Raw genomic sequence first — 26458 nt, forward strand, 5'->3', positions numbered from 1 at the left:
AAATAAAAAAATATTTTGAGGGACAAATGGTGTACAAGTCTTTTACTAAAAAAGAAGGACTGCCATATTTTATGTACTAAAGTCTATTTATATCTTTCATAATAAATACATTCAATGTTTTTTCTAAATTTTCAAAAATTGAAAATAAAATAATATTTCTAACTGAAGATATGAGTGAGTAATATAAAGAAAAAGGAAAATTTACAAAAGGGATAGCATATAAATATATAATTCCATATACAAAGAAATTATCATGAAAATATAGGATACAAAAAAAAATGGTGTTGTTAAGCATTTGCCAGGTTATCGCGGAGGAAGATTTGTGTCATCTATAGTTGGATTTATTGATTTGACTGAGGCTCCACTGTTTCTTATTTTTGATTTTCAGGTTTTAATGATTTTAACTTTAATTTCTTAATATGCTTACGCTATTCAATTCTCATTGTCCAAAAAGGGTTCGAAATAAGCTTATTTTTTAGCTATTTTTCATATCGACACATTGCAGCTCCGATCTTTACCAAAACTAAATACATCCATTGATTAGTTCTACCAGTAATCAAGATGATGCATACGCATATACAGAACATGACTAAGGATAACCCGTGTCGCACAGACCCGCTGGGACCCCTGCCCACTGGAAAACTTGGCCAAAATTTCGTCGCCGGTGGGTAAAATTCCCATTTAAAAATCAAAAATCCTCAATGGATTCCGATGGAAATTTTTGTCCCCACTTTGGGAAAAAGTTCCTCTGGGGCTGTGAGACAGGGGTTTTCTAGGGGTTAGGAATGTTACTGTTAATTTTTTTTTTTGCATTTAGGTGCCTCACATTTTGTCACATTTTCGCGATTCTTCTGACCGGAAGTAGTTTCTGTTCATACAGGTATCATAAAGCAAATAATTGTTCTAATAATCTATCTATGTCATATAATAAATTCATTAAACTTTGGAGAAAAAGAAAAGTAAAGTTTGCCATCAAAATTTTTCTTGGAGTAAATTCCAGTGAAATTTTGAAAATCGATTTTGATAGTTACTTAACGTTTTTCAGAGCCTTCAAAAGACTAGTGGTTAGTAGTATTTTTCAGCATTTTAGGGAATTCCTTGCGGTCTAAAACTGGTTCTCGTCATCAATAGTGTACTTAACTCTCAAGCTGGACACAATTTAGAAATATTTATGTCAAGGTTGCTTTACAAAAATTTGATTTATAGGAATAAATTAAAAAGTTTCTAAATATAAAGTTTTTTGACAAAGAGAGTTCATCATTTTCATTACAATAGCCAGACTTTGTTATCCCTGCAAAAAAAATGATATTTGGAAATTATTCAAGGTTAATTGACAAAATTTATGGAAAGTCCCATGAAATCTGGTTAAGTGACCCCGGGGGGGGGGGGTACTTTGGCAAAATGGGGTTCAGGGATGTGGAGATGGTCAGGGTATCTTTTTTCACTTCCACCAGTCCCACGTAGGGTCGCAAAAACTCCCAAAAATCAGTCCCTCGAGGTACCTTTTTGGGGGATTTTGAGAGAAAAAGTAGAACATTTTGAGAATTTGCCAGGTTTAGTCTCATTCAGGGTCACCTTTAAAAAAAAAACAAGTCCCACGTAGGGTTCATTTATCGAACCTCGGTGGTACAACCCCCGTAGGTCGGTAAGGGTAGTACTCTCCAGGCCCCACGGGGGAGTGACCCAGTAAGAAATGTTTTGCTTTTGATAAAGTTGCGTGTCAACTTAAGGTGCAGAAGATCAAGGTTCAAGGGGAAGTCTCTTTTTTTAAGAATCTAAAAATCCAGTGAGAAAGCAAGTCCAAATGGGATTCTTAAGATTTGTTCACTGTAGGAAATAGATTGCAGCAGGTTCCAAAGAATCAAATATGTAATCTAGTATGTTTTAGGTCATTTTTTTCACCGGGGACGCCGGTAATATTGCCGAGGGTAAAGGACCACCGAGGCCGTAAAAAAAGTGCTCTCCAAATTAGAAACCAAATCTGCAAGTAATTCAAGCAGTCATGATTTAACCGCGCACTCAAAAACTTTGACTTTCAATATAAGTTTTTCCCATTTCGCAAAGCCTGTATAACTGAAACTTTATAACTATAACTAAATTATGTTACATTTTACCTTTTATCAGGACAGCCTTCGACGTATCGGACTCCATACATACGGCCATCTCTTAAGAGTCCTGGCTTGATGGCTGGTAGCCTCTTATTGGTTTCTATAGATTGTCTTTGGATCTTATCTGATTGCCAGTCAGTCCAGTAAAGAATAGAATCTGAATTGGTGACACTGAATGGATGCAACACCTGGTAACCCGAAAATAAGAATAATATGATATCTCGACTTAGGCCTCGCTAATTTCCACTCAAACGGGGAATGTTGTTCGAATAACAGAGGGATTCGAATTAGAGAAAGTGTTTTAAGAAGGTTTCTCTTGACAGGAACTAATAAGTTCGAATTATAGAAAGATTCGAATAATAGAAGTTCGAAAAACGAGAGTTTTCTGTACTTAGAAGTGTGTAATTACGAACCTTAAATTACGAACCTTAGATTACGAACCTTAGATTACGAACCTTAGATTACGAACCTTAGATTACGAACCTTAGATTACGAACCTTAGATTACGAACCTTAGATTACGAACCTTAGATTACGAACCTTAGATTACGAACCTTAGATTACGAAACTTAGCTTCAACCTACTCGCTGACTAAAAAAGATGAAGTTATGTATGTATTTTGAAGTTAGCTGTCGAGATTCAGAAAGGAAAAACTTTTTGCTAGCCCCTTAGAATCTACATATTCACCCTATCAATATAAAGAATATTTCAATAAAGATTTTTTACCGAAACATCAAAATAACTTACTGTTTTAGATATGATCTCGACTTTTTTTGGTCCATCAAGTTTCATGCACGCCACGTGCAGAAATTTATAATCCGTCCAACATAATCGATTTCTTTTGTAATCCAACGTCAATCCATTTGGTTGATTGACATCTCGATAATCCAAAAGCACTCTCCGGTTGCGTCCGCTCATGTCTGCCACTTCGATTTTCGGATAAAAATAATTCCAATCAGTCCAGTAAATTTTCCTGTAGGATAAAAAGTTTTGGGTTAAGTAGCAGGATAAATTCATTCTTACAATACAATTTCCTTCTCGTAAATAAAGGGCGACGTTCAAAGATGGGCGTACACTTCTAGACGTTTTGAAAAAAAAATAAACAAAGCTTTTTTTACAAATACTCAAAGTTTCTTGTTTTTTTAAAGCATTTAATCGGTTGGTTTTCAGAAAAATATTTCAGTTGATGTCCAGTAGATATTGCACCCCTGTCTTGTTACCCGGTGTTAAGCAAGGTATGTTAACTATCACAAATTTAGAAAGATGACGGATCACTCAAAATTCAATATGGAGGAATGCGTAAGTTTTTTGCAACCTTTTGTCAAAATCTATAAAAAGTCATGGATACTAATCTGTGTTTTGGCCAAAAATGTTGATGCAAATCTGAAAAATATCTCCAAGAAAAAGATTTATGGAAATCTAAAATCGCTTTCGAAAATCAAAACGCTGCAGAGAAAGGCTTCAGATACGTACGGCTATTATTACATAGATTAGAATCAACAAAGTTCCTTTGAAAATCAACAAGAAACCGAAGCGACGAAGCCGCTGCTTCTTCAAAACGGACATACAGCAAACACTACGGACAGCAAAATATAAATTAATTAATGACATTATCATATTCAGTTTCAGGTGATTCAATTCAAGCAAATCTTTTTAAAATTGAATTCTGCTTACCCCTCATTTGGATCACATAAAATATCTCGTGGTTGATAAATATCATCCTTGAAAAGTACGACAGATTTTGAACCGTCTAAAAATCCGACGGATATTTGACGGGATTTCGATTCTGTCCAGTAGATTCGTCGCCCGATCCAATCAACCGCGATACCTATGGCAAATTAATTAGACATTGTAACATTTGACTTACTATCTGACTGAATGAAGTCTATCATTCAAGTTAAAAGACTTTAAAAATTCTAAAAAGTTTGTGTTTTCTCGTTGGTGAACTGCATTGTTATAGAGTGAAACCTTGATTATCCCTTTTGTCGGTCAGCGATGTTGGACCTAAAATGTTCACCTCCTTTCAATCTTTCTCGTTATATGAAATACATTCGAGTTCAGTATACACGTTTTTCTACAAGAACAATCTTTATTTTAACATAAGGCTTTTAGGCTAAAACTTTAAGATCATTGTTAGGCTTTGCAAACTCTAGACCGTCCATTTTTTTTTGAAATGACAACAGAATTCCCACAAAATGCTCAGAATAATAAAACCGTAAGAACATATTAGGCTTTTCTTACAAAAAAGGTTTTCGTAAGAGAGAGATGAGAGTGTACCGTTTTTGTTCTTACCCTCTGGAAATGCTAGTCCTTGGAACAAAACTTGATGACTTGGTGAATTGGTACTTATTTTGCCAATGTATCCATCGACGACATCCGTGAAGTAGATATTCTCCATTAAACAATCATATTCAACATCCACCAAGTAATTTAACTGTTTCGATTTGAACGCATATGTCAATGATGATAAACGTCCTTCAAGATCGATTCGTTTGATTGTCCCACTCTGAGCAACAAGGAGGTATTTCTCTAAATGAACAAATAAAGCTTAATGAGGTGCTGATGAGACATTAAATTTCCAGCCGAAGATTTTTTTAGCCTCCCAGGCAAGCAGAAACGATGCCTTAAAATTAAAAACCAAGGATTTATTATACACTGGATATACAAGTAACATATTTTTGCTGATTTCTCGTGTAGTAGCTATGTCCGCAGTAATGATATTATTGTTCACTCTCCTTCCCTCATTAAATGAATTTTTGAAGCATTTTTATTGCATTTCTTATCGAAAATCACTCATCCAATTCCCAAAAGAGACTTAAAACTTTCCTGTGAGAGTCAGATTCTTCCACTTAATTGATAATTATAAGTCGTTATGACGTTTCAAGCTGTGAGAAAAATGCAAAAGACGTGTTGTGTATAAGAAATTTAATGTTGACACCGGAAACTTTCAAACTTCAACCTCAAAAAAACCACCTTGCCACCACGTGCCTCCAAAGGATTTTCATACCACAGTGGAGCCAAGACACTCAAGTCTTATGTATCTTAATTTCAGCTCTTCTGGGAACAGTCTTGGAAAGATATTTCCAATTGAAAATTTTGTGTCACTATAAGCATTTTGGCTGGATTTGTACTAGTAATCTCATGGTTGTGAGGGAAATTCGGGATAAATTTCTCGAGGTCAATTTTGAAATTTTTTGAAATTTCCCGAGTGCAACGAGGGAAATTTAAAAGATTTCGAAACTTGACCGAGGGTAATTTATCCAGAATTTCACGAAAACAAGCATGGGATTCCTAGTTAATCTCATGGTTTGGATTGAAATTCTAACAATTCTGAAAGACGTCAATTTAACACTGGAAATCAACCTGGAACTTTAAAAAGAGGTCTCAAAAAAGTCATAGAAACGCGAATCGAGTTTTGATTGGATAGTATTCCATTTACTTAAGCCTTCGAAGTTATTAAGAACTTCGAAAAAAGTGATGAGTTTCCAAACGATGAAAATTTCACTCTTGCGGGAAATTACAAAATCTAGGAGGGAAATTACAAAAGCTAGGAGGGAAATTACAAGTTCACGGGGAATAACAAATTAACGTAAGCAAAAACGTCAATCGAATTTCAATAAACCACGAGATTACTTGTCTAATGATGTTTTTCTCACATTAGATTTCACAGATGTATCTGGGCTTGGAATACTAGCCTTACTTTCAAACTTTTTTTTCTGTAAATGTACAAAAAGAAAGTGCTAGAGAACTTTTTGAAAATAAGACTGATGAACATTTTTATAGACATCTTCGAGCCGCCATGACAGTTGTCCTTTGCGGACAAAGCTAGAACATCATTGTTTTCTGAAACAAAGGAAATACAATGATCGCTCTCCATCGTTTCATGAGTCGTTTATCCAGTGTATAATAAATCTTTGGTATAACGAATTATGGATAGCATGACATTAAATCTTTTTTGTTTTCTTATTTTCATTTTTCGCCTTCTTGTGGTAAATGCTATTTCTAATCTAGCGTTCGTATGAAAACCACTCGGGCCGATCAACTTATTTAGTAAATAAGTGGCTTCAAATCGCATGTATGAAATTCATCTCGAGCTCGAATGTTTGTCTGGCACCCAGATGCAGAAATTTTCATCCGACACGCTAAAGCTCTAAAGGTCGGAAAAATTTTCAACATCTGGAAGGTTTAGATTACGGAATTTTTCAAAACAGCTTCATGGATTTTGCAGTGAGAGGTCTGGTAACTGGCTCGTTTTCGGGGATTGGCGGGTCCAACTGATTAACTTTACGCGCAAGGGTAATTGAACCCGACTGGGGACATAAAAGGCAGACCATCATTCCTCTCCGATGGGAAATTAGACCGTTCCTTTAGAGCTTTAGCTTGGACGGTCGCCAATCTGCCATCGGAATATCAGATAACCGAATGTATACTTCAAACCATAAAGTGAAACAAGAATTACTTGGTTTTGGATTGTTATAAAAAGTCTCATCTGGTTGGTAATCTACTTCCAGTTTGGGAATGAGAGTTGGTGGTTGCCCAGTGGTTTCAAATCCTGTGGAAGTAACTTCGATAGCATTTGAGGAGACACGTGGTGATTCTGTTGTTGTAGTACCTCCACCAGCAGGTTTCAATCCACCTTAAAAAAATAAAGGAAGAGATTATAGGTGACGAGTTAGTAAGACAGTGGGGATCTTATAAAAATTTGATTGTGACATCTCTTTTCGGAAAATCAGAGGGGATGTTTGGTTGAATTATTGACCGAACCTTCCCTCTACTTTTCAAAAGTCGCTCAACTTTTGTCCAGCTTATTTCATAACTAAATTTTCAATCAGAATTATGGCAATAACCTCGCCCATTTGATTTTAGAGGTTGTTCCATGGTTGCTGTGAAAATGGAGAAGTCGGAGAGTTTAAAAATGTTAGATCAGCAAAAAAAAATCTTCTGTCTATTTTTTATTCTCTGTTTTTTTTTTTACTTGAAAATATTTCATAAATACCGAAATCGTCCCAAAATACAACAAGACGACTTGAAGTCGAAAATTTCGCCTAGAATTTGAACTACATGGGAAAAACAAGAAGTAGATGAAGCTAATCTGAAATTTACTTTACATCGAGCCTTGATGAAACAATTTTACAACAAGAACAACGAGGCTTAAAATCGCTAAAAATGTAAGACCAATTTCAAACTCTCATAAAGTATATGCTTATAAAAAATAGATATGCTCTTATTACACGCCATCCCTTGGTGTTTACTTTGTAAGAACTAATTACAGAAAGGTATATCACCATCTATCAAGAGTTATTGATTTGATTCTTATAAAGTAAATGCTTATAAGAAAAATAAATATGCTCATATTGTGCCCCATCCCTTGTTTACTTTGTAAGAACTAATTACCGAAAGGTATATCACCGTCTATCAAGAGTTATTGATTTGATTCTTATAAAGTATATGCTTATAAGAAAAATAAATATGCTCATATTGTACACTATCCCTTGTTTACTTTGTAAAAACTAATTACCGAAAGGTATATCACCGTCTATCAAGAGTTATTGATTTGATTCTTATAAAGTATATGCTCATAAGAAAAATAAATATGCTCATATTGTGCGCCGTCCCTTGTTTACTTTGTAAAAACTAATTTCCGAAAGGTATATCACCGTCTATCAAGAGTTATTGATTTGATTCTTATAAAGTATATGTTTATAAGAAAAATAAATATGCTCATATTGTGCCCCATCCCTTGTTTACTTTGTAAGAACTAATTACCGAAAGGTATATCACCGTCTATCAAGAGTTATTGATTTGATTCTCATAAAGTATATGCTTATAAGAAAAATAAATATGCTCATATTGTGCCCCATCCCTTGTTTACTTTGTAACTGTGAAGCTAAAGACACAAAGATATAATGACGTAATCACAAGAAAACCTGCGAAGATCTTCCGTGGTTATACGAGCGTGTAATTTGTAAATTGATTTTAGTGAGTTCCTCCACCGTATCAGATTCTGTAAAAGGTTGTTGCTGTTTTCACAGCATGCTATCAGTGGTCACCAGTTCTTTGATCTAATTTGTTTTTTACTTTATTTAAAGGGTTGAATTTTAATTTTCAAAATAAATCGCTTTTACCAAGCGAATTTTACTAAGGTAAATTGTTTAATATGATTTCTTTAGTAATTTTTATTTGGTTATAATTCGGTTTTAATTCGGTTTGCACTGACAGCTAGAGTACATACCCTTTGGATAATTGTTTTAAAAAAACAGTCATTTATCAGATTTGATTAAAATTAAGTTTGTTTTAAGTTGAAGATGTCTCAAATAAAAGATTGATTAATTAACTAATCAAATAGAGCTTCGATCTTCCCTTTTTTCTTTATATAGAAATATTGTAAATTTTTTTTGGTATAAACTTTTTAAAGAAATATTGTAAGTTTTTTTGGTATAAACTTTTTAAATTTTTTCTGGTATAGAATGTTTAAAGTTTTCTCTTTCTATTTCTTTTCTTATGAGTGCTAAGGAACCATGTTTCTTACCTCTATGTTATAAACCTTAGCCATGAGGTAGCGGAAACATTAACAGCTGAATGGTGGCATAACTCCAAAGAAACGCAGGATAAGTATTTGCTAGTAATAAACTATGAAAAATTCGTTTCTTACCGTTGTCATTTTCGTTGTCATTTTCGAAATTTGGTGTTGTAGCATTAGCCATTTTGTTAGAGATCTTGAGTTGAGTTAAGTTGAATTGAGTTGAACTTAGTTATAGTTTGAAAACTTGAGTTGAAAGGGATATTTTAAAAATATTCCTAAGGTTTTATTCGTCGGTTTTATTTGTCTCTTTTGTTCCTTTTGTTAATTTTGTTTTGTTCCTTTTGTTTTGTTTTTGGTATCTATTGTGTTCTTGTAGATAGCTATTGTTTTAAAGATGTGGTATGGTTTTTTCTCATTGGTTAGTTTCTTCGAATGCGTCACGTGTTAATGCAATTTGTTTTTATTGGTTGAAGCGTTTTTGAGGTTCACGTGTTTGTTGAGGCGGTTTTAGAGGTGATGGTGGTGATGGGCGTGTAACGTATTTTCTAGCTATTATTTGATCTGATTGGCTTAGGATATTGTAATATATCACGTGGTAGTTTCTTTTCATTTTGGTTGGTTAAAATGCTTGAATGCGTCATACTTATGAGTATAATGTTTTTTGTATGTTATTTTCATGTCGTCTTTTGGATATGTTATTGTTTTTGACTAATTTAGGTGTGATTTGAAATTTCACGTGTTTTCGTTAAATTTTCATTCTCAATTACGTAACGATAATTTCGAAATTTTCAAAAATTTCACATCTTGGTGTTATAATTTTATTTCATGTGAGTTTCCGATTTTGATTAAAAAGAAATAGAAAGAGAAAACTTTAAACATTCTATACCAGAAAAAATTTATAAAGTTTATACCAAAAAAACTTACAATATTTCTTTAAAAAGTTTATACCAAAAAAAATTTACAATATTTCTATATAAAGAAAAAAGGGAAGATCGAAGCTCTATTTGATTAGTTAATTAATCAATCTTTTATTTGAGACATCTTCAACTTAAAACAAACTTAATTTTAATCAAATCTGATAAATGACTGTTTTTTTAAAACAGTTATCCAAAGGGTATGTACTCTAGCTGTCAGTGCAAACCGAATTAAAACCGAATTATAACCAAATAAAAATAAACCAGCCGAGGCTGGAAGGTCAGCCAATAGAGCTTAGCTAGATAGCTTTAATAAGTGGGTTAACAGATGTAGGAGATGTACTGAAACCAAGGAACTTCTATAAAAATAAAAATCTATTTTTATAGAAGTTCCTTGCTGAAACAGAGTAGACTAAAAATGTTGAATAATGTACAAAATGTGGAACATTTGATAACTTGATTTAAAATTTTTTAAAACAAGCGTGAGAGCTCATCCAACCCACCCCCCCCCCACGAGAAGCTCAAAGTATACTTCTCTTTAGCATTGTAGCACTGTTTCTAACTGTACTTTTTGTTTTACTTGATAAAACTCCAATAACACTTTGAACTAACAAGCTACAAACTTTAAGTCACAAAGCGCAAACTCCAGAAAAACACAATTTGCATCAAAAACTTTGCAAAACGTAGTTCATATTTATAACATTTCAACAGGAACTGTATTTTGGTAGACTTGGTCAAATTACAGAAACCATTTGTCAGTTGTCTGCAAGGCCAATGAGGTACGTAAAAACTGACTGCTATTCAGTCAAAGCCAAAATTTGGCAAGGTCAGAAAAACATATTTGCGTCCAGAACTGTTGAACAAATTGTTTAGTTTTTTAATTATTCAAAGTCAAAAAGCCATTTGTTGTAACTTTCTGCAATTCCATTAAAAACAAGTGATACATTCTACCTGAATGACAAATGAACACGTGAACAATTCCTATGATTCAATCCCGAGAAAAGTTGGTAACAGACGAACGGACGGACAGATGAACGAACGCAGGTTAATTTATAGGACCTCCAGGTAGGGTGGTCATCGAAAAAATGCTCTGTTTGCGTCGCAACGGGTGTTAAAAATGCATGCGGGCGGACGGGCGGTCAAAAACATTCCCGTTTTTTTTTTAATCACGCCAGTAACTCAGGGGCGGGTGGTAACGCGAGCAAAACAATTTTCGATGGTCGTCAGAGCAATTGAGAAAAAGCTATACTTTAAAAGAACAAATTGCTCTTCCCAGATTTTTTCCGCATCTCCGCACCGGAAAATCAGCGGAAAATTTGATGCGGGCGGGTGACGCGAAAAGAACAATTTTTCGATGACCGCCTAGGTCCAAAAATGTGACTGATCATTTTCCTACTTTGCACTTGAAGCAAAATCACAAAATCTTGAAAAACACAATTTGCATCCGGGGCCGTCCATATAGTACGTACGCAAAGATTTTCCAAATATTTGACACCCCCTCCCCCCTTGTACGCAGAGAACAATAGAAATGACTTCGTTTAAACAATAGATGTACGCTTTTGCTAAACCCCCCTCTCCCCCCTTCACTGCGTACGTACTATATGGATGGCACCTCTAGTCTGCGTAAATAAATTTTGTAGTTTAGTACCGTCAAGTTACACAACATGCACACAACCATCTTGAAGACTTTGCTGGTCGCAAATGATAATCGAAAGCAAAACTTAAAATTCATAACTAGCTCATTTTTCCCCCGTTTTGCTTTATTTAAACTTGCTTTTGATTGGTCCATGAATTTGGGCGATTGATTTACATAAACACACGACCATAATAAATAAATTCAACAGGGCAGCGGTGTAGCAATTGATTTCAACTGGGAGTCCTCTCTTCTGTACCAAGCACTGGCAGTGTTTTTTAAACTTTAAAACAATGTTAAATGAAGACCAGCTTGATCTGTTTGTTGTGGCTGTGCAAGTTGTGACGAGAGTGTGCATGTTGTGTAACTTGATGGCAGCCCGCTTTCTGCAAGTCTGATAAGAGATATCTATAAACTGTTATCGCCATTCCATTCCATCATTCAGTCAAAACGTGCGCCAAGGTTAGAAAAGGTTAGAAAAACACAATCTGCGTCCGGAACTGCGTGAAAATAGTTTGATCAATTTCAACAAGAACTGTATATATTAATATAAATGATCAAATTCCAAAGACCATTTGTCATAATTTTGCAAGTCTAATAATGGAAGATATGATGTCATCATTTGGTTCCCGTCATCTGACCGACCCTGATTTACGGTCAGCAGGTAGAGTTGGAGGGTCGGAAAGCTTTTCCGCTGCTTTGCTGGATTTCCACTGTCGACCTCTGCACGCTCTGTGTTTACAAGTTTTCAAATCGAAGTAGAGAGCCGCATGCTTATGGAGAGTAAACCGAAAACACCAGTTTATCCACGGTTTCTCAATTTTAAAATTCGGATCAGTCCACACGGATTCCCTTTCAACAAGATGTAGCTGCTTCTTAGCAGAAAAATATTTTCGACCGACCGACCGAACGACTCCCACTTTTTAAAGTGGAAATGACGGGAACCAAACAATTTTTTGCGATTCGCCTTTATATCATTTATCACAAACATGTCCAAGTCCAAAAAAGCACGATTGCATCCAGTCTTTATTAAATTTATACAGTAGCTGTACTTTTGTAAACTTTATCAAATTCCAATAACATTATAACACCATCAATCCCCCTAGAGGCAAACAAGAAAAATATGTTTTTATTGCAAAAACTACTAAAAAGCAGCAATAAAAAGTATCAGAAAATTCAACATAAACAAAAACTTGAGCAAACGGCTTTAAACCTTCAAAAGATGTAGAAAAAGAATCCCCTTGATGAAAATCATGTGTTTGATTTGCCGAGTTAAAAAAATAAATGACAGAAATTGAAGCTTGCAACAGATTTACACTGGAATTTACTTTGATACAACACTGACTTATAACATCTGACTTTATCGCTTGAGCCGCCATCTTGAAACACTACATTATGATCTGTAAAACAACGCACGCTAAAAGTACCAAAAAAGTTAACCCGATCGGAAGAAAGTTTAGAAATCAAAGTGAGATCGGAAAATCGGATTTTTTTTTGTCGTCTTATGGAAAATTTTACCTATTTGAATGCTCAGCTTAGGCTGACCAATTACTAAAGAAATCATATTAAACAATTTACCTTAGTAAAATTCGCTTGGTAAAAGCGATTTATTTTGAAAATTAACATTCAAACTTTTAAATGAAATAATCGACAAATTACATCAAAGAACTGGTGACCACTGATAGCATGCTGTGAAAACAGCAACAACCTTTTACAGAAAAATACGCGCCGCCGCCGCACCATGCCTATCGTAATACTTTTGCTAAGGCGAAATTAATAAAAGAAGCACAAATTTTAAATCAATCCTCTGCGGGGCAAAAAGATAAAAAAAAAGAGTTGATAGGGAAATCCCCAGTCGACAGTTTTTTACACCACAAGCGATTATTATGCGCGTTTAGCACAGTACATAATTCACAGGCTTGGAATAGTTGCAAATGAAAGGCCCATTTTCGCTAGCGCTGTGGTCCAATCCTCCTAGTTTATTATATTTTATATGATGTCTAGTGTGTGTGAAGGCCCAGCGAAAATGGAGTTTTTGGGTTGCCCGAAAAGGGCAAAAAGAATTAAGTGATAAAGACACATAATAAACTCAAGTGTTGGAAATAATACACTTTGTAGTATGTATTTGAGCTGCCTGTAAAGAGCTAGAATGTGATCACCCTCGAATCCAGTTTATGATTCTGATAGCGCTCAAGAAAGTATCACATCCATCAGTAAAAATTAAAGAGTTGCTTTGGGTGCAATATTGAAATATGATAAGTCAATTAGACAATTCACCTCAAATTACAGAAAGCATGAATTATCAGAAGCTCATAATTACCCAAAGGATCTGACGTTGTAGAAATGATGGCATTTGATTCGGTGGTGGTTGTTGAGTCTCCTTCGGATGGTTGTTGTGACGTGGATCCTTCAGTCGTCGGCATACGAGACACGAGGTTCCCTTGAAAGATAAAGAAGATGCCAATGTTTAGTTACTACATGCTAAATTCAAAAGTTTAACTAGAGTTTCATCCCTCCAATATTTCCAGATCCTCGTCCAGATCCATAATCAAGGTAAAAAGGGATAAATTATCCAAGTTTTGAAACCACAATCGATTTGTAAGTGCTCTAAAGTAGGTTAGAAGGGTAAATTTTTTACTCTGAGTTTTAACGCTAGACAAGATGTGATTGTAAGGAGCTTAGGATCTCAGGATCCAAAAGTTCAAAAATAGTCCAATAAGGCTCAGAATATAGCCTGGAAGTCTGTCAACCCCTCCCAAATCGAAATATTCGATTAAATTAAAGAGATAGCTCAAAATCAACTTTCTCGCTGGAACTTTTAATCTTGAAGAACGTTAAAATAACCGGAATTCTCTATATATTTCAACCATATGATTGCAGATATCAAAAGAGAAAAACAATTCAATTTTATATTTGCTCCACGTCAATTATAAATCAAGGAACGTTGCTGCTTTTTTTGAACTAGTCCCACCCTATCTCTGAAATTTAACGTGTTCGAGGACCCATAAGAATTTTAATGCGAATGTCTCAATTACATTACTATGTGTTCAATACATCGAAGATGAAGAGCACAATTCACAATTCCCATTCCCTAACGTAAAGACACTCTTTCATTTAATCTTTTCTAAAATCTACGTTTGTTAGTTGTGTTTTGGTTAGTTCGAAGGCGTCCAAAAGAAAGAGGAGACTCTAGGCAATCTAACGAACGAGCTATGAACGAGCTTTTAACTCCTTCTAGATCCGGAGATATAAGCCTTCAAGCAAGAAACCTTCTACTAATAATTCGAATTTTTCATACAGCCAAAAACCGTTCATAAACTTCTTCATCTAAGAACCTGGACAATTGATAAGGTTACTACAGTGGAGTATCGATAACTCCAACACGCACGAGGAATATAAATTAGTTTGACTTAAGGAAATTTCGACTTAAGGAGTAAGATTTACAAAGCATTCTTAACTGAAAGAGACGAAAAAACTTGTTAAGTTAAGAAGACATTCGGGTTAAAGAGTTTCGAGTTAAAGAGACTCTACTGTCTAATATCAGGGGTGTTGAAAGAATACCCTCTTTAACACCCCCTGCTTATATTCGCTGAATTCGTGCTGAATAAAATGGTGGTTTGGCATCAGAGTGTATATTCAAACATTCAAAAAAATTTATAGGAAAGTCCACTTTTTGGTTAGCGAGTACCTCTCCAAAAACCGGGATTTTTCATCCCGTTTCTTAGTGAGTTCCACATTGACGATTTTCGAAAAATAGAAGCCTTTCAAGTGTTTTGACGCAAATTCGATTTTTCCCTACTGCAAGGGCTTCAAAAGTTTAAAGTGACGTAAAAAAATCGAATGTTTAGAGCCCGAAAACCTGGGCTCAAGACATTCGAAAAAGTCGCAAAGTGGAATAGACGTTACAGCGTAGAAAAAAAGCCGTGACGTCTAGTATAGGCTAACTTTTTGTAGGTTTGTACCTGGTGCTGTTGTGTTTTCTGTCCTGTTGGCCATCATTGCAGTCGTTGAAGAAATTGTGTTTGAAGCTGTTGTGACTGTTGTGGAGCCACCGCTAGTCATCGTTGATGTTTCAGTGTTGACACCATCTGTTGTGGAGCTTTCACTGAATGTTGAGGTCGTCGTTGAGGCATCACTGCTTTTAGTTGTACCTAATGTAAATAGTAGTAGATTAAATGGTTAAAAGATGTATTTTTTATATAGGTAGACCTTGCCTCCATCTTGATATCACCAAGGATTTATTATACACTGGATATACAAGTAACAGATTTCGTGTCACTATAAGCATTTTGTCTGAATTTCTTGTCTAATGATGTTTTTCTCACATTAGATTTCACAAATGTATCCAGCTCGAAATGCTAGCCTTACTTCCAAACTTTTTTTCTGCAAATGTATAAAAAGAGAGAGCTAGAGAACTTTTTAAAAATAAGACTGATAAACATTTTTAAAAATCAGACATTTTCGATCCGCCATGACAGTTGTCCTTTGCGGACAAAGCTAGAACGAACATCAATTGTTTTCTGAAACAATGAAAATACAATGATCGCTCTCCATCGTTTTATGAGTCGTTTATCCAGTGTATAATAAATCTCTGATATCACAATCAAAGAAACCTGCTCTTACCTAAATTATTCCTCTCTAAACACCCCTTTCTCACAGCACCGGTGGAACTTTCTCCCAAAGCGAAAGTTGAAGCCAAATTTTTCAGTGGCTAGGAGGTCACACCGGGTCTGTATGTCTCGGGGAAGTTTAACCAGCAAGGGTAAAGCAGAATGCACTAAAGAATAAAGGATGACTACCCAGCTGGCACATAACGTTGTTTCAACGTTCAAATGACGTTATTGGAACGTTAAGATCGTTATTGGAACATTGAAACAACGTTGCGTGCCAGCTGGGTAGTGATAGTCTCTTGCTTGTACACGTTTTTTATAAAAACATCCAAAATTTGTGAAGACTTTGGATGTTTATTTCGAGTTCTTTTGTTTGATTTTTTAGTTTTAAGCCTAAAAATGTTCTTATTTTTGAGTATATTTGCATGTCCATTTTCCTAACACAAAGCCTTAAAATGTTTTTAACTTGTTCTTAACAATTTGGCCCTTGAAGCCTTATGTTCCTTCATAGTTTGTTCTTATAAAAAGTGTATTTAAATGAAACTTCTTTAAAGATAAAGATCTCTATTCTACTGACATAGTTCAGCATTGCCAAATTCAGGTTTAAAAATTCACCCATGAGCTACTACTACTAATCGATAAAATATTGAAATATCAACTTACTAAAATCTGTTCCAGTTGTTAATGACTGACTGGTTGATGCTGGTCTCATTGTGGTGGTCAAGTCTTCTGTCCGCGTGGAAAGTGTACTTGTTAAGGATGATGTTGTGCTAGAATCAGAGATTGTTGACATTGTTGATTGAGTTCTACCGTTTGTCGAGGATGTTGTAAGTGTCGTGGTCGCAGTGCTAACGTTGCCTGACTCTGTACTTGTCTCATTCAGCGGGAGAGTCCCATTTGTTTGTAGTGTTGCTACTGTTGTCGTTATGTTTTGTGTTGACTTTGTTTCATCAGTTGATGTTGTCTGGTTTGCTGCAGATGTCGTTTGGTTTGTTGCAGATGTTGTGTGATTTGTTACAGATGTTGTCTGGTTTGTTGCAGATGTCGTCTGGTTTGTTGCAGATGTTGTCTGGTTTGTTGCAACTGTTGTCTGGTTTGTTGCTGGTGTTGTCTGGTTTGTTGCTGGTGTTGTCTGGTTTGCTGCAGATGTTGTCTGGTTTGATGCAGATGTTGTCTGGTTTGATGCAGATGTTGTCTGGTTTGTTGCAGATGTCGTCTGGTTTGCTTTAGATGTTGTTTGGTTTGTTGCATATGTTGTCTGGTTTGTTGCAGATGTTGTCATGCTAAAGTTACCTGATCCTAGAGATACTGAATTATTTGTTGAAGCTGTCACAACAGGTGTCGCGGTTGTCATAGCTTGAGTTGTACTTGTTTCTGTTTCATTCGTTTGTTGTTGAGTTGTGATTGTTGTTGCTGTTGTCATAATTTCGTTTGTTGTTGTTATATTTGAAGTATTCGTTGTTTGTGTTGTTAAGGAGACCTCGGTTGTAGAGTTGCCAAAAGTCTTAGGATCTTCTGTTGTTGACGTTTCTGTCGCATTTGTTGAAGATTCTTTTGTTCCATTTGTTGTTTCTGTTTGAACAGTCGTTGAGATTGTTTGATTTGTATTTGTCATTGTAGTGCTTGTTGTAGAGACTGTCGTGTTGGAATTAGTTGTATCTTCAGGGGCTGTTGTAGTTTCTGAGGTACTGTTTTCAGATGTGTTGTTAGCTGCTATCGTTGATACTGTTGTCGTGTTTGAAGTATCTGTTGTAGGTGTCGTTGTTGTAGTTGTGGTAGTGGTCGTTTCTGAAATAACAGGTTTTTATAGCCTTTACTTTTCACCCGTGTGGCCCTTTTTGTCTGTTTGTCTTCTGACCCTTGGAGACTTCATTTTTATTCTCCGAAGATTTTGAAAATTCCTATCTTTCAAATTTTTGATACCGTTCAAGAAATCTGGAGGCTTAGAAGAGAAAGCTTCTAAAGAAAATCTATACACCTTTTTAATCATAGTCGTGTGGCCAGGCGCGTGCCACTTTATTATTTTAAAATTATTCCCCTAAACTCGATCCAATCCTTTTTTACACCTTTTTCTATTATTTATAGGTGCGAAAAAAAGATGGTAAAAGGAGGTAAGGGTGGTAAAACGGACAAAAAAATTCCCGCGTGGTAATTGGGGGCTACGGTCGAAAAGGTGAATTGACTGACGCCATTGTAGGTTTGAGCCTATTTAGCATGGAAGTGCCACCAATGCAACATTCCTGTGTTTTCACTTATTATTTCATTTTAAGCTTTTCCATACACGATTGTTTCCAGCCCAACAAAACTCTAATTACCTATTCTGTGGGATAACGAAGCTGTGTTAGCCGTATTAAATGAAGATTCTTCACTGTATGAATTTGTTTTGACGTCTATCAGGAGGTTCTTTGGACCAACATCATTGCTGCTTTCACCAGCTTTGAAATTGATGACTCTTTCTACCTGAAACGAATCGCATTTATGTTCGTGTTCATGATTATTTATCTATCACAAAGAAAAAAAGGTGAAATGTAAGTGGTCTTTTTGTTTTTTGTTTTCAAAAGGATGTCCTACATGTCTTAAGAAATCTGGAGCTGAAGGGGTAAGTGGTATTTCATGAGTAACCCTGTCTTAGTATTCTCGGTAAGATTTCCAAGAGGTTATCCTCAAAATGGGGAGTTTAAGTTAAGTTTAAGTTTCTTATTTTGAAGACTGAGGAAAATGTGCCCACCGTAGTTGAAAGCTAAATCTGATGTAGATGTCATTGACTTTATGAATGGTTGCAATCTAAAACGCAGTCCTTTAGTTCGTTTTCTTATGATTCCAATAGTGCTCACGATATTGCATCACGTCCATAAATAAAATCGAAAAGTGGTCTAAGTGGTTCTGAGTATGAGATTGATATGGTCGTTACTTTAACGTTTTTAAGTCAGTTGGGTTTTCTGGAGCAGGAATGAAAGTGAAAGTATTCAAACCTGTAAGTCAACAATGGTTGTGTTTCCATTTTTCATTGATGTCGCATATGACATTTCAACTTTTCCTTCTGCATAATCCACTGGTTCAGAAATGGTCGCTGCACCGATCATAACACCAATGCTTGGTAACTTGCCATCAATTCGTGTTTCCATGGATACTTTACCATCCACAAATCCTTTGAACGTCTCGTGAATGTCCAGTCTGTATTCTGAAGGATTAATAAAGATTAAGAAATAATACCACCACTAAAAGTTATTAGCGAGTTTATGTATTTGCACTTTTTAGTCCGGTGGAGTGATTAGAGCGATTTGGAATAGCTCGCAGTTTTGACCAACAAAACCCAGGAATGCTGGTTTACCGTCGTCCTCAATCAGTGAGGATTCGGAAAGATTAGAAGTTAACCTTTCCCACCATATATAAGCTCGCTTTTGACTTTACCCAGCGTAATTGATCTATCGTAGCCCTGAGGAAACATTGCACTTATGTATCAATGATTTACGGTCAACTCACATCAATTCGATAACCTTTATTATTCGAATCTTTCTGTACTTATTCATCAGTAGATTTAAAATGTGGTGCAAGTGGTTCTGGGTACGAGATCGGTTTCCACGTTCATCTAATGTTACGTGGATATTTGCAAAATGGAAGGGCATTTTTTTAACTCCTCTAGTACTGTGGGAAACTGAAATTAACGGATTTCTTCAAAGCACGATGCCTCAAGCTCAACAAATTCCATCTTCCCGGCTTTTACTGTTAATCAAAATAGACCATATTTGGGTTTGTTGGAAAGCTCTTTTCGAGACATATCTTTTCCGCATAACACTCTTTCGAAATAGGCCCTCAATCATAACTACCGGCAGCCGAAAAAATTATTTATATGAAGGAAATTAAATTGTGTGGCACTGAAAGAGTTAAAAACCGGAAAATCTTACCTCCGTCATTATTGAAAATGATTGTTGTTGTTGATTCTAAATATCCTTTAGTTTCTGCATATCCATTGGTCATATTTGGCGATGCTGAGTCAGCAAAAAGCCATGAAACTGCACCATGTAGAGACGTTAACGTACTGAAGATATTCTTCAATTTCTCGTCCAAAGGTTTGATAGTGCCAATGATGAGGTCAACCTTTGCGATCACCGTTCGCTTTGCGTTTGACGGGAAACTGATCCCATTAACGTTTCCGCTGACTGTTCCTTCAAGGATAATACCATCCACTGTGGAAGGAAAATATTTATCGTAAATTTCTTTTATAAGAACAAGACCTTATAAGATGATAAAGCTTCTTTGCCAAAGCAAGTTAAGAACATTTTAAGGGTTTATCGATTTTAAAACACGCGATTTCTTCGGAAAGCCGCACCTTTCTTATATTTTGCGATATTTGGAAGATATTCAGCCAGCATTTTATAAGAGTGGATTTATAGAGCACCAACTCGTCATCGGGGTCGCAGACAATTGAACGCTCTACCAAAACCTTCATTCTCGTCCAGGATTTTCATCTCGATCCGAAAAATGTTGTTATACTGAATGCGGAGCTAAAAAGCTTTTGACTAAAATTTCACTTAGAGTTACACATTTTTTACTTACATTTATTGACGCATGTTTTACCATCTCCAATGTAACCTGTCTTACATTCGCATTGATAACCAGGTGAAAGATTGATACAATTTGCCTGTGGGTGACAAATATCTTCTCGCTGGCACTCATCAATATCCTCTATGAACATAAGATATAGCTAGATTGTTATATATGTAAGGGATCGATAAGTATGTTCATACGTCCATTGAATATCTTATGAATGTTTTGGAAGTTCTGTTTCAACGTTTCTGTCAGCTAGGTTCAGGCTATAACAGATAAGGAAACGTGGCTAAGAAATTGGGAGACAGGGAATAATTTGATGAAGGAAATATTATGCGGGTTTATGTGTAGAATAGAAGGTGACGATAAATCAAATTTTTGCACCAAATTTCCACCCTTCAAGGAATGGTTGTGGGAAGGTCTGACTCAATTTAAGCTCGATATTCTCAAAGCAGTTTACCTCATTAGATTAGTCCAATTATATATAATCCAAGAAGATCTTACGCAGTTTATTGGTGTCCGGGTCGACTTGACGATCTGGAAGCATCACTTCATTGTTGCCACTGTCTTTTTTCTCACCAATCAGATAGAGACATACACCGGATGAGGGCGTGGTTCGCACACCTTGACCAATCAAAACGTCTGTATAGAAATCTTCACCCAGATAAAGCTCGGAATCTTTCTTGTAAAACCTGAAAGTTAATGACGCCTTAATGTAAATATTATAGGATTCGAAAAGTATGATTTTATACTACGTTTTTAGTCTAAAACGGAAAAAATAAGTCCAAATAAAAGCCGAGGAAAGTTCGCAAACGGGTTTTTTGCCGAAAAAAAATTAACAGCTAGTAGAGTTTGCCAGTTTCTTTGAAACTCTCCCACCGATTTTTTTCCGTCTACCGCCATAAAGACGGCTGTAAACTACGCATGTACATTTTCCCGCCTTTACTATCACTGTAACGGACGATAACACCATCTACGTTTTTGCTATCCCTTACTATTATAAAATTTTATATGAGAAGTAGTCGAAAGAAGGAAGCTTCAAGTTTTTGATTCGGTTTTCCTCTTTTTGCCTGAAAAACCGCTTTTATATCGAATTTAGGAATCTGCTAGCGTTCTCGGTGCATTTAAATCAGCATCAAGTATCAAGTAGGGCCATTAGAGTACTCCTCTCAAAAGAAAACACCGATCATAGATTTTAGTTGGCCGGGATTGAGAAACTCCAGGGTTTACATAGGGCTCGGTGGTGTATACCTTTTCCCATCACCTGCACTGAATCCGATCAATTTCTCATTGAATTCGATCAAGTCACGAAACGATTCATAATCGAAGTCATTAGCATCTTTTTTATAAGTGATTCTACTGAAACTTCTTTGTGGATCACTCGCTATCTCCAAAATAACCGTAATGTCCTAAAAATGGAAACAAAAAGCTTGAATATTAATGCTGACTCTTCTTTATTCGAAAAAAAAATTACCGAGTTACAGCGGAGCGGTAAACCTATATATTTCTTTGACGGTAACTTTGAGAGTCAGCTGTATTTCAGAAAGGAGTAAATTTTCGACAGTCTGTGTTTTAAAAGAAAGAGTAAGTTGCATTCTAATCATGAAATTATTCTCTTGAGAACGGACCGAGTCCGAAACATGTCGGGAAAAATCAAAATATAATAACCGCATTCTTTTTCACCACTCTACACATAATCATGAAAATTTTTTCTTCTGAAATTTAATGTGAATACACCTTTTCGACCGTAGCAGCCAATTGCCGCACGGGCATTTTTTTTGTCCACTTTATCTCACTAAAACTGTCCCAGTCCTTTTTTTCACACCTATAGACAGTAGAAAAATGTGTCAAAAAAGGATTGGATCGAGTTTAGTGGGATAAAAGTGGCATGCACCTGACCGCACGACTACGTTCGAAAAGGTGAATTCGTCTCTGGAAATTCACTAAAAGCTTTAAAAACATTCTGATAGTGTGGAGTCCATGAATTTAATTTAATCTTTAAAATATCATGAATTCTTCTTAGCTCTGCGTAAAAAAAACACAATCAGAGCTTTTCAGATGTGAAAATTGGTTAACACGTTCACTGTCGACTACGAGTATACTCGTAGTATACGGGTCAAAATACCTAAAGTACTCCAAAGAGCCTTCTTCAATTTCTGATGTAGAAAAACTTAAGCTGTTTATTGCATATCTAGGATACAAATTTTGAGCTTGGATATCCAGGCTAGAAGGTATTTGAAGCAAAACTGAGACCACAGAAAACCACTTAAAGTCAAAAAAGTCAAATTTCCGATTTCTGAAAAGGGCTCGGCAGTGAATGTGTTGAAAATATAAGCTCTATCGAAGCTTTTGGCCTGTATGGAAACATAGATACAACTTACCGGTGTTCCATCATCGAAGAAAGCATACGATTCCCACTGTACAGTAACAACTTGTAACGCGTTGAAAGATTGATACTTCGAGAAATGTGTTTTCACATCTTTCGTAATTCCCTCACTCTCCTGTGAGGATATCTCAACTTTCACTTTCCGTAGATTATAATTGGAGTAGTAGTACGGTGATATTAAGCTGATTGAATCGAATAAATGCGATGTTATTTCTCCATCGAAGTTTTCACCGAGAATAACGAGACCATGACTGTGGACCTGAATTGAAAAAAGAATTTTGATGATCAGATAATATGTCTTCAATATAGCAACTTTCCCCCAAAACATTTCATACACCCTTGTGAGACATCATATACACGGAGAGGGATAAATTTAACTTCGTGTTATCTTTCCAACAAAGCATTCTGAACCAAATTTTTGGTTCCAGGATGGCAACCCTGCCTTACAGCCCCGGTGGAACTTTTTCCTACAGCGGGGAATATACTACGGGGATAGCTTAAAAAATCGAGCGAGAATAAATTTTGGAGTGCAATGCAATATTCTACGTTGAATTTCGAATGGGGATGAAGTCAAATTCAATTTCCCAGTTGGGCTGAAAGTATTTTTCCAACCGGAGACGAGATTTTTGTTAAATTCTCTAGTGGGACTGGGTCCCAGTGGGTCCCAGTGACAAAAGGGTGCGAAGATACTTTAAGAAATCACTAAACCTTATCAAAAATATCTTTAAATGACCGACGGGAGTGCGTGCCGCAATCCTATCAGATAATTCTGGAGCTCTAAATTTATAAAGGGACCCTATTTTGCCTGAGGGATCCTTATTGGGCCTTAAATAACGCAAGTGTTGTTTGTGTATGACAGCTTCTAATAGCGCTATTTATCGCATTACGTCCAATTAGGTCGGAGTACGAGATTCGATTGTAATGTTCGGGATAGTTTTTCGGGAGGTAGGTTATAAAAACATTTAAAGTTAACTGTAATACTTTGTGCTGTTTATCTTAGACGCTCTATAGACTTGTTTAAATGTTTATAGAATTTTACAGGAATAAAGTGGGGTTTAAAAAATAATCTTTGGTGGTACAATTTTTTTCTGTTTGGAATTTTTATTGGACGTATCAGTTTCCGGGTTTACCTCACAGCCTTGAGGAGCTGATATGAATAAAAACGTGACATGTGTCTTTAAATGTCAAATTCATGAAAAAATAAAGCTTTTGAATAGAGATTTTTTTTACTTGTAAGATCGTCTTAAAGTTTAATTTCGTTTTAAATCTGCGAGACTTGCTGTCATGATAAATTAAATATTGCGTGTTATGTAATGACGTTCGTTTCTTATAGCTTCTGTGAAGTCCTTGTCTTTTGACCCCAGGGAATACTCAAGCAAAAATCGATGCATAGCTTGGAGACCTCTTAAGCGAATATAAAAACCTATGAAATCATTACCCCACGCTTTTTCGAGAATGACACTGTTATTACGCGAGGGTAGGGTTAACGTTTCTGTTAAGGGCTACAATTTTCCTACCCTAGAATAAGCAGCTTAATAACGTAATAACTTAACACCCTTGCCGTCTACATAATCGAGATCATCCTTTGGCATTGAAATATTTGGCTAACCCTATCAGTGAAAAAATATAGATTTAAGGAATGGCCTATCTCAGCTGGGACTTGACTAGATTTTTTAGCAAATTAAAAAAAAATCTTACGTCGCCCACAACGGTATCTACTATCACGCTTTCACGCAAACTTTTTTCCAAAAATTTTCATCACACTCAAACCCTTAATCACACACGAAATCTCTGATCACGCAAAACTCATAAAATGTGGATATTGAAAAACTTACTATGAACGCTATTCCACTATACCAATTGGGGGTAAATGTTTACGTACGGTAGGCGGTATGAAAACCAATTATAGATTTCATAATTAGGTTCAATATAAGAAAGTTTCTCCCAGTGAAACTGTTAAAGAAAGCTGTGATATTATGACGAGGTGCAGGATCATTAACATTAGTTGGTTCGACTTGAGATATACCTTTCTTGAGATTGTAAGACACAGTTACCCAGCTGATACGATTATTTTTATGGACTTATACCTATTGGACATTCGATAGACCTTAAAAAATCGTTATGTGTCTGTTAGGTAGACAATAAAGTACAATAAGTTATCAACTTATTATTAGACTTAAACCTTACAAGAAGATGTCACTTCAAAAATGCTGGCTTTTTTCCATTTATACAAATAAACTGACTGAATCGATCATAGTCTTTTTATTGGAATCCTACCAGTTTATGATTAAACAAATCAGCGAGACAGGGGTGTAAAATGAATATTTACTACTCACATGAAATTCGGTGTAGGATTTGCCATAAAGAATGATGGGTACATCAACTGTGAATCTCTGGTGTGTGTTATCAAATTCTGACTCAAAATCTTCTTCAATACACCAGCGCTGATCGACAATTACCAATAATAACACAATTAAGTGAAGGATTTTCTTAACCATGTTTGCTTGTCAATGTTGAAGCCGCAATCGGACAAAAACAAGTGATTGATAAGAAAAACAAATAGATAAACGCCAGGTTGCAAGATCTTTGAGTATACAAACTAAAAATTAATATTATTTCTCCTCTGATCTGCAAAATAGTAGCCCGCAATATATAGGTTGATATTGGTGTTACCAAAGTTATGGTTACTTTTTGTGTGGGTTTGAGCAATTTTTTGTCCCGCCACAAGGTTTTTGACAGCTGAAATGTCCTTGATATGGTATCACACTAGAGATAGATGTCTTTATGGTATATACGTTAATTTTGTTATTTTTTCCAAATATCTCAATATACCATGATTACATCTGTAAAAATTCAAGTAGAAATATGAGTGAAATTCATTAGAAATATTTTCTTAGTTAAAGCAACCCAGTTTAAGCATTGATTATTTGCTTGGGCAGATGACTCAAAACAAAGCGCTAAAGCCTTGCTCATTTACTCACAATGTATGCATCATAAGCTAGAGACAGTCTTCATAATAAAGAAACAATACTACTAGTATCAGTTTATCAAAATATCAAACTCAGAAAAATCAAAACAAAATTTTTGCGAATGACAAATTTAATGTAAATGACTCTGCATGTGAATTGACGTTTCGGCAGCTTATTTTCAATTTTGACTTTCATGCCTGTATTCATGTCACGTCAATGTACGTAGAGCTTTAGGCTTAATACCTATTTTTGAAAAATATTAGAATGTAGAGTGTTATATAACTAGTAGTGTTAAGTTAGGTAGCATTTGCTACACTTAAAAAAAATATACGCATTCACTGTTCGTAAAAGAAGTTTTGGTCCAGGATATTGCCATAGATAGACAGATAGAGTCTGTAATAAATGAGTGTAATGTAGCTATAGATTTCGAGCTTATCTTGGAACCGTCCAATAAAACTTGTCACATACCCGATGGAACTCACTATACCCACTGGGGAATTTCCCAAAAAACATTTTTTGTCGTACATACGCTGCGAAGAAACAGTCAATACCAAGCAGGTCACTGAGACAGGGGTGTGACTCTCTGAGATTTAATGAATGAAACATGCATAACTTACAAATTATTACATTAGCAAATTAATCACTTCTTTCTTGCATTAATCTATCTCATCCTTAGATAGGTATAGTACTATGTTCTAAGTGAGAGTTCACACTGAACCAAGCGGGCACAAAAAAGCCAAAAACACGTGTACCCAACGACCATGAACA

At 35.7% G+C, this 26458-nt stretch overlaps 1 protein-coding gene across 1 annotated transcript; it reads right to left on the reverse strand.

Moving 5' to 3' along the window:
- Window positions 1-62: 62 nt before the first annotated feature.
- Window positions 63-25607, reverse strand: LOC136798323 (autotransporter adhesin BpaC-like). Its single transcript, XM_067054916.1, has 17 exons — window positions 25058-25607; window positions 22717-22980; window positions 21587-21744; window positions 20840-21027; window positions 20345-20473; window positions 19693-19974; window positions 18760-18968; window positions 18103-18247; window positions 16451-17575; window positions 15140-15328; window positions 13498-13617; window positions 6567-6743; window positions 4400-4636; window positions 3782-3935; window positions 2855-3080; window positions 2115-2296; window positions 63-1291 (listed from the first exon to the last, which is right to left on the reverse strand). The coding sequence occupies exons 1-17, from the start codon at window positions 25217-25219 to the stop codon at window positions 1267-1269; spliced, it is 3972 nt and encodes a 1323-aa protein (XP_066911017.1). The 5' UTR covers window positions 25220-25607; the 3' UTR covers window positions 63-1266.
- Window positions 25608-26458: the final 851 nt, after the last annotated feature.

This window comes from Clytia hemisphaerica, unplaced genomic scaffold (assembly GCF_902728285.1).
Source record: "Clytia hemisphaerica strain Z4C2 unplaced genomic scaffold, Clytia hemisphaerica genome assembly, whole genome shotgun sequence".
Taxonomy (NCBI): Eukaryota; Metazoa; Cnidaria; class Hydrozoa; order Leptothecata; family Clytiidae; genus Clytia; species Clytia hemisphaerica.

Excerpts from the sequence above, each read along its gene's own strand:
- LOC136798323 (XM_067054916.1), bottom strand. The coding sequence starts at position 25,219 with ATGGTTAAGAAAATCCTTCACTTAATTGTGTTATTATTGGTAATTGTC. Across the intron at positions 19,975-20,344 it reads TAAAACATGCGTCAATAAAT|TGGATGGTATTATCCTTGAA; the intron begins GTAAGTAAAAAA and ends TTCCTTCCACAG. Across the intron at positions 17,576-18,102 it reads TTCGTTATCCCACAGAATAG|AAACGACCACTACCACAACT; the intron begins GTAATTAGAGTT and ends CTGTTATTTCAG.